Source organism: Nannospalax galili, unplaced genomic scaffold, assembly GCF_000622305.1.
Source record: "Nannospalax galili isolate Female #2095 unplaced genomic scaffold, S.galili_v1.0 scaffold307, whole genome shotgun sequence".
Lineage (NCBI taxonomy): Eukaryota > Metazoa > Chordata > Mammalia > Rodentia > Spalacidae > Nannospalax > Nannospalax galili.
The window spans coordinates 4565187-4574047 of NW_008359625.1; the positions used below are offsets into that span (position 1 = coordinate 4565187).

General features: G+C 46.9%; 1 protein-coding gene across 1 annotated transcript; it reads right to left on the minus strand.

Moving 5' to 3' along the window:
- Window positions 1–807: 807 nt before the first annotated feature.
- Window positions 808–8861, minus strand: Zc3hav1l (zinc finger CCCH-type containing, antiviral 1 like). Its single transcript, XM_029558867.1, has 5 exons — window positions 8428–8861; window positions 7490–7625; window positions 3941–4202; window positions 1796–1918; window positions 808–1513 (listed from the first exon to the last, which is right to left on the minus strand). The coding sequence occupies exons 1-5, from the start codon at window positions 8793–8795 to the stop codon at window positions 1488–1490; spliced, it is 915 nt and encodes a 304-aa protein (XP_029414727.1). The 5' UTR covers window positions 8796–8861; the 3' UTR covers window positions 808–1487.

Genomic DNA, 8861 nt, shown 5'->3' on the forward strand with positions numbered 1-8861 from the left:
GGGCGGAGAGGAGGGAGTGCTGAGAAAGTGGGCTGAAATGGAAGAGGTATACAGATTTCTGATGATCCATCCCCATTCACAGAAGGATCAGAGACAATTTGGAGGAAAGTCTAAGCTACATACCCTTCAAGCTCTAGCCCCTGAATTCTGGTAGGCTCAATAAAAGAAAAAAAGATAGCCGGGCTTGGTGGCACACGCCTTTAATCCCAGCACTCGGGAGGCAGAGGCAGGTGGATTTCTGTGAGTTCAAGGCCAGTCTGGTCTACATCGTGAGTTCCAGGACAGCTGGGGCTACAGGGAGACCCTGTCTCAAAAAGACAAAAAAAATTAAAAAATTTTAAAAAAAGAAAAAAGATAGGGTGAGGTAGAAATCGCTGTTTAGAGTCCAAACATTAACTGTGGTGGTGGCTGAGGATGGACCCAAAAACTTGAATGTCAGGAATACAGTATGGTTGACATTATTTTATAAAAAATAAGGAGCCTCATTTAAGGCTATCCCGTATCAGCACAGACGACCCTGTCCATAAAAGGCCACGAAGGAAATGAACTAAGACACAGAGGAAGCAGGGCAGAGGAGACGACTCATCCACACAGAAGTTTAAAGAGATGTGCATCGAAAGACAGTATTTGGTGGTGCACACCTTTAATTCCAGCACTTGAGAGGCAGAGGCAGGTGAACCTCTGTGAGTTCTAGGCCAGTCAGGTCTACACAGTGAGTTCTAGGCCAGACAGGGTTACATAGTGAGGCACTGTCTCAAAAAATCAAAAAACCAAACGAACAAACAAAAAGTATTATTTAGCAAAACTACAAGTGAAACAAAAAAAATGGCTTTTTAATTCAATATCACACACATATAAAAAGAGACATTCAGCCGGGCATGGTGGTGCACGCCTTTAGTCCCAGCACTAGGGAGGCAGAGGCAGGAGGATCTCTGTAAGTTCAAGGCCAGCCTGGTCTACATAGTAAGTTCCAGGACAGCTGGGGCTACAGGGAGACCCTGTCTCAAGAAGACCGAAAAAAAAAAAAAAAGACATTCAAAAATTATTAGAAAGAATTGAAATATCTAAAATAAAGGAGGTAGTTAGACTAGGATATTAGTGATTCTGTGCAATAAAAACTGGAAAGATGTTTGTAAAATATCTGAGTAACAAATTGTATACAAAGTGTACATACTCTGTGATGATAACATGTGAAGTGTATAAATGGGGGTCTAGTAAAACACTAGCTGGACCACAAAGGCAGCAGAGACCTGCCCTCGAAGAGCCCCAACCACTGGCACAGGGAAGGTACTCAGGAACAGCAGGCACAGGGAAGGTACTCAGGAACAGCAGGCACAGGGAAGGTACTCAGGAACAGCAGGCACAGGGAAGGTACTCAGAAACAGCAGGCACAGGGAAGGTGCTCAGGAACAGCAGGCACAGGGAAGGTACTCAGGAACAGCAGGCACAGGGAAGGTGCTCAGGAACAGCAGGCACAGGGAAGGTACTCAGGAACAGCAGGCACAGGCTGCAACTTCAAGATTAGCTCTTTACTGATCTCTGTGCTCAGATTTTACCCTCTTTACCTGCTCCATGCCCAACCTCAGCTCCAAATATTCACCCCTAGTTTATCTTCCCAATAGAACATTTTTCTTTTCCATCTTCAGTTCCCACAATAAACTGTGAGGTAGATATTAGAGGTATTATTAAATGACTGAGTAAGTGAATGGCTGCAAACTAAGCTCAGTAGAAGCCTTGCCTTCTGGTCTTCCAAGATGGACAAGATGCGTCTTCATTGATGCCCTTTAAGGTTTACCTGGGTAGGGCTTCCTGGATGACTGAGCAGGAGCAGGGACTAGAGGCCTGGCTTCTGTAGCCATAGTTGCAAGTGTTCCTTGCTTCTCGAGGCCCTGTGAGTGCTCAGCACAGGTCGGGTTGTCTGAAAGGAAAAAAGATGAACTTTCTAAACATACCCTTTCTGTTTGATTTTTACTTTAGGAACAACAGCTTAGCTGGCTAGGCCTTAGATAACCACACTCCCAAACCCTGGGTTTGGACAATCTCTCTTACACATGAAATACATAAAACTGATATATTATAAATATAACAATACCAAGCAGAAAGTCACTATACCATAGTTAGGAAAGACTCACTGAACAAGACCAGATAATGGTAACAGCAGGCCCTATATATCTATAGAGTGGAAGGTCCCTGCCACTGCTAAGGGGACCTGGACAGCCTTTGACACTGGTATGCACAGAGCCCTCCCTACCTCCAAAAAGTTCTGACATTACCATCCCAACTTTAAAAGGCTCCAAGGTGGAGCTGGAGAGATGGCTCAGGAGTTAAAAGCACTTGATGTTCTTCCAGGGGACCAGAGTTTGATTCCCAGCACTCATACTGAGTGACTCACAACTGTTTATAACTCCAGCTCCAGGGAATTGGATGCCTCTGGCCTCCATGGGCACCTGGACACACACAGACACACACAGACACTCAGACACACACAGACACACACACACACACACACACACACACACGTATTTAAAAATAAATCAGTCGGGTGTGGGGGCGCACGCCTTTAATCCCAGAACTTGAGAGGCATAGGCAGGTGAAAATCTGTGAGTTTGAGGTCAGCCTGGTTTACACAGTGAGTTCTGGGCCAGCTGAAGCTACAGGGAGATCCTGTCTCAGAAAGATCGCTCTATCTATCTATCTATCGATCGATCGAAATAAATAAACAATAAATAAAATAAAAAAGTCACCAGGCATGGTGGCACATGCCTTTAATCCCAGTACTTGGGAGGAAGAGGCAGGCAGATCTCTGTGAGTTTGAGGCCAGTCTGGTCTACGTAGTAAATTCCAAGCCATTTAGTGCCACATAGTGAGACCCTGTCTCAAGAAAACTAAAATAAAATAGAAAGAAGCTCCACACTAAAAGCTGAGTGCCTCTGGCTTTGGTGGTTCAATTTTCTCAATAGAAAAATTTTCAGAATTCCCCCCCACCAAGTTCATTGACTTTCAGCTATAAGCAAATTTAATACAATAAATACCCTGAATGCATTATAATCAGAAGAATGCCAAACCACTTTTTGCAGGTCTTTATTTTTGTGACAGAGTTTCCTAGCTGGCCTGGAACTTGACCAGGCTGGCCTTGATCTCAGAGATCCATCTGCCTCTGCCTCTGCCTCTGCCTCTGCCTCTGCCTCTGCCTCAGGGATTAAAAGTAACTAATATCTTCTTATTTATTTTTATTTTATGTATTTGAGTGTTTTGCCTGCATGTATGTATGTGTACCATGTGCATGCAATGTCCACAAAAGCCAGAAGAAGGCATCAGATCTCCTAGTGGGTGCTGGGAACCAAACTCTGGTTCTCTGCAAGAGCAGTCAGTGCTCTTAACCACTGAGCTATCACTCCTATCCTTCCTCATCTTTTACCAGCTGTCTCTATCCTGTGTTCCCAGCTGAGCTGTTAAGACTGTTCCGCCTATTTCCTGACCCTCAATTTGCCTAAGAACTGCCATGTTCAAATACTTGGGCAGATTCTACAACTTGGCAGAATCACCCCGTCTTTGGTTAGAATCACATTTCTATCTCATAAAATGTTGACTGGGGCTGGAGAGATGGCCCAGTGGTTAGAATGCTTGCTGCTGTAATCAAAAGAGCCTGAGTTCAGATCCCAGCACCCACATCAGGTGACTCACAAATGCCTGTAACTCCATTTCCAAGAGATCGGATGCCCTCTTCTGGCTTCCTCTGGCACCTGTGCACACACACAAATAATAAAAATTTCAATTTAAAAAATAAAATGCTGAGGGTCCTACACTTTCCAAGGAAAAGGCTACAATTAGCATATGCAGTGATTTGTTCCCAGACTCACTTTCAGGCCACTGCTCCTCTTTCTACACAGTACAGAGTCTCAGGAAGCTCTTCACCGACAGTCCTCTCTGATGCACCTACCTTTATCTTCAAGCATCTGGTGCAGCTTTGTATGTCTGTAGGCAGAGATTATCTGGAAATTCACAACACTTGGAATACTCAGTTCTTGGTCCTCTAGAAACTTTAGGGTGGCAGCATGAATGAGCTGGTGCGAGCGTCTGCAGGTCTGAAGTGTGCACTCGCCCCTGACGAAGGATTTGCATACGTGAAACTTGGTGCATTTATCCTTGAGGTTGCAGTAACCATAGAGGGGATCACCACCTTTGTTGTACAGCAAACAGACCTGGGGCAGAAAGTAGGCAATGCTTCAAATATGGGTTTTCACTGTATCTTTAAGCCAATAGACTATATCTTCTCTAACTAAACTACAGGTTAAATGGGATCTTCAACCTGATGGTTAAAGATGGAGGTTGGGCATGTGCATGTGAAGGCCAGGTCAATAATGGATGTCTTCCTCAATCACTCTCCACCTTATTTTTTGAGACAGGGTCTCTCACTGAACTTGGAGCTAACTGAGTCAGCTTGAGTGGTGGGCTAGCAAATCACAGGGATCCTTCTGTCTGCCTCTCCAGCATTGGGATAACATGTGTGTGTCACTTTTTAAAAAAGATTTATTTTATTTTTAATTATGTGTATGTGTTTGTGTGTGGGTAAGTGCACATGAATGCAGGTGCCCATGGAGGCCAGGGGGACCCAAATCTCCCTGAAGCTAAAGTTAGAAGTGGTTGTAAGCCACTCAACATGGGTACTGGGAACTGAACTCAGGTTCTCTGCAAGAGCAGGAAATGCTCTTAACAGCTATAACAGCTAAGCTATCTCTCTACCCCTCACATTGACTTTTGGTTTGTTTTGTTTTGTTTTTTTGAGACAGAGTCTCCCTGAAGCCACAGCTGGCCTGGAACAGGCTGACTTCGATCTCACAGAGATCTGCCTGCCTCTGCCTCCCAAGTGCTGGGATTAAAAGCATACACCACCATATCTGGCCTTTCTTTGTTTTGTTTTGTTTTGGTCACATCTGGTTTTACACTGGCACTGGAGACTGAACTCAGGTCCTCAGGCTTTTGAAGCAAACACTTTACTGACAGCCATCTCCCCAGCCCTGGCAGTTTGTGTGTGTGTGTGTGTGTGTGTGACAGTACATATGTGGCAGTCAGAGGACAACATGCAGGAATCAGTTTTCTCCTTCTACCATGTCAGTCCCTGGGATTAAAGACAGGTCGTCAGGCTTGGTGGCAAGCACATTTACCTGTCAAGCTATCTCTCCAACCCCCAGAATTTTTAAAATCAGTATTTTTGGTTTTTTGTTTTGTTATGCTTTTTAAAAAATTTTTTTATTTATTATTTTTATTTTATATGTATGAGTGTATTGTCTGCACCTATGTGAGTGCACCCGTGTCATGCAATGCCTCGGAGGTCAGAAGAGGGCTTCGGATTCCCTTGGAATTGGAGTTAAGGACAGTTTGTGGCCACAATGTGGGTGCTGGGAATCAAACCCGGGTCCTCTGCAAGAGCAGTGTTCTTAACCACTGAGCCATCTCTCCAGCCCCTTGTTTTGCTTTTTAGACAGGGTCTTACTATGTACCACTGGCTAGCCTGGAACTCACTATGTAGACTAGGCTGACCTTGAAGGGCCTCACAGAGCTCCACCAGCCTCTGTCTCCTGAATGCTGGGATTAAAGGCAAGTGCTACCACACTTGATTTAATCAACATTTTAATTATACATATGAGCTGTACATATTTATTGGGTATGTGGCATTACAGTACACACATAAACTGTGTATACACAACAGATCAGGATAATAGGCATATCTGTTACTGCAGACAAATATTTGTGGTAGGAACATTCAAAATCCTATTAGCAAGTGTGAAACACACAATTACTTCATGGTTAACATGGTTACCCTATGATGTGCTAGACTGTTAGAAGCTATTCTTCCTTTATGCATTAACCATCCTTTCATCCCTTCCTCCTCTATACCTTCCCTGGACTGATAACCATTTATCTATTCTGTTTCTCTGATATCAACTTTAGCATGTAAGTGAAGGCAGGTGGGTACTTGTCTTTCTGTGCCTGACTTATTTAAATAAGCTAAATACAAAGTCCTCCCATTCGATGTTGCTATAAATGACAGAATTTCTTTTTTCTTTTTTTTTTTTGTCTTTTTGAGACAGGGTCTCCCTATAGCCCCAGCTGTCCTGGAACTCACTATGTAGACCAGGCTGGCCTCGAACTCACAAAGATCCACCTGCCTCTGCCTCCCAAGTACTGGGATTAAAGGCGTACACCACCACATCCAGCCTGAGTTTCTTTCTTTTTTTAGCTTTTTATGCATTCCCATTATATAAATAAACTGTAGAACCCTGAGACCCTCTTCATTCACCTGCTACCCCCCAATCCCTCCAAATCCCCACTAATTGCTCTTTTAGCTTCTGTAAAATGTTTGGCTGCTGCTTTAGACATGCCTAGACATGCCCTGGCATGCCCTGACCCCCTCCTACTACCCCCCACTCCAGGAAACTATAGATTAAGCAAGCCCGGACATGAAACTGCCCTATAAGGTAAAAACAGAGACTCCTGGCCCCACAGATAACAGTCAGCACATTCCACAGCCCTGAGAATAGCACCCACCAATAAGGAACCTCCAGGGCTGCATCTTATACATCCAATCAGTTTAAAATTATGTTGGTGTGCGTGTGAACCAAAATATATCTTCGGTATCTTCCCCCTCCTCCCCTTTGTCTAAAACCTATAAAAAGCTCCACTCTCCCTTACTCTGGGCTCTCAGCACGGATCCGTTGAGTTGGTGAGGTCTGAGAGCCCGAGCTTAAGCCCGAATAAACCATAAACCTTTGCTTTTGCATTTTGGTGTGTTGGGTCCTCAGTGGTCTTTTTGGGGTCCAGTGGATGGGGTACAACAAAACTACATTTTCTCTATCTACTCATTCATCAACGGCCACAGAGGTTGATTCTGCACCTTGGCTATGGAGAACAGTGCTGCAATAAACACACAAGTGCAAGTGATTCCTTGACAAAACAAACAACATCTTCCATAGATTGGCATTTTATGTTAATACAGCAATGAATCAGGCTTCAGGGCTGACTGTATGGACCTTGGGAAAGTTCTCATTTCTTTTCCCAGATGTTTTCTGGGAATCTCAAAGGAGAGTAACAAGTTTGTTTACAGTAAAGATGGCTTTCCAGTATCCCTGGGATTTATAGCTTTATCACTACCATCAGGTAGACCTCAGGAACCACCCTGTGAGCTCACTTAGGCTCCTCAGCAAATCAAGCCATCTCTCCAGCCCCTAAAATGGGAACGTTTAGAGTATCTGGAACTAAATCATACTGCCTCAAAGCAATTCAAATTAACATCTAAATTGATGGTGGGAGGTGCATGTTTGTACTCCCAGTGCTTGGGGAGTGGGTGAGCAGGAGCCACCTCAGCTAAATAGCAAGTTCACTGCCAGCCTGGACTATATAGATCCTGCCTCAAAAGAACAAAATAAAACGTCAGTGAAAGAAACACCTGTAACAAATGTGGTTAGGAGGGCAGCTTCTGGGGACTCACCTCAGGTAAAAGGCAGGGGTCATTCTGTAAAAGCAGGATCCGAAGCTGGGCTTCATTAAGGCCAAAAATCCCATGTTTTTTCAGGACTTGGATGTTGATAGGCGTGTGGATATCGTGGGAAAGGGTGCAGGTAGACCTAGAATACCGAGTTCTCGATCAGAAGCCCAGGTGAGGAGGACACTGGTCTAATTCTTTGCCTTAGGCAGTTTCCAACTAGCTCGAGAGGTAAAACAACTCCTTAAAAACTGACAGACAAGAAATTGGGGCTGAGGCAACTCCCTTCCCTGGGGGTCATTTTCCTGTTTGGTGAGGATGTTTTAAAGCATCCTCCCCTCAGTCACCTGCCTAGACCCAGGTTATGCGTCCTGTTTTGTAGTGACCTGCACTTGGCCTTCTGCCCAACAGCTGCCAACCTCCCACTGTCCACCAGAAAGACTGGGAGGCTGCAAGGCCCTGGATTTAGAAGGGTTTGGGCTTTGTAGCTGCAGGTTCTTAGTGCATCCAGCCCTGGGTTTCCTGGGGTCCGCCTAGATCCGTTGGTTTAATCCCAGGGAGCACAGCGCCTCTCCTGTAATACACCGTGATGATGCGAGGAGAAAGAGGTGTGTACAGAGGGTTGATTCATGGGACCCTCAGATGCCCTCCAAAGAGGCACTTGCCTTTAGTGAACTCCAAAGTTCCAAAGTTCCGACGAGGGTTTAACCCGCCTTGTTTTGTGGAGCAGCCTGGACCAGGGATAGCAACTTGGCCGGGGGGTGGGGGATGTGGGGGGGTGGTGTGTTCAGAAGTAATTGATAAATCTCGGTGGGGAGGCCCTTCCGTGTCACTCAGGACTGCAGGAGAGCAGAGGAGTCCTGGCGGGGGGGGGGGGCCCCGCCTGCATCCCCGCTCCGAGGGGTACCCAGGTCTCCTCCTCCCACCCGCCGCCATCCTCTCACCAGCAGTCGCGGTGGGGACACTTGCCCAGCATGTGCCGGCGACAGAAGTGCAGCTGGTCGCAGGCCTGGCACTCGCCGCGCTGGTAACGGGCGCAGAGGCGCGCGGAGGACACGGCCACCACCCTACAGGCCTGGGCCCCGCCGCCCGAGCCGCCCGCCCCCGCCTCCACCTCGGCCTCCGGGTCCCACGGGCCGTCGCGCAGCTCCACATCCTGCAGCAGGAAGCGCTCGGGCCCGGCCCGCCGCAGCACGGCCCGCAGCCTGGCCTCCGACAGCTCCACGTGGCCGCGCAGGTCCTGCAGGAACATGCGGCCTCCGTGGGCGCAGAGCACCTTGGTGAGGAACGAGCACACGGTGACATCCGCCATGGCCCGTGGCGCCCGCTCGGCGCGCGCCGGCCCAGCCCCAGGTCCGCAGGCTCCTCCCCGCCGCGA

What these genes read in the sequence shown, in the direction of transcription:
- Zc3hav1l (XM_029558867.1), bottom strand. Translation starts at nt 8,795, where the DNA reads ATGGCGGATGTCACCGTGTGCTCGTTCCTCACCAAGGTGCTCTGCGCC. An exon ending in TGTCCCCACCGCGACTGCTG is followed by an intron (nt 7,626 to 8,427) that starts GTGAGAGGATGG and finishes TCGGTATTCTAG; the next exon opens with GTCTACCTGCACCCTTTCCC. An exon ending in ATCCAGGAAGCCCTACCCAG is followed by an intron (nt 1,514 to 1,795) that starts GTAAACCTTAAA and finishes CTAATCTTGAAG; the next exon opens with TTGCAGCCTGTGCCTGCTGT.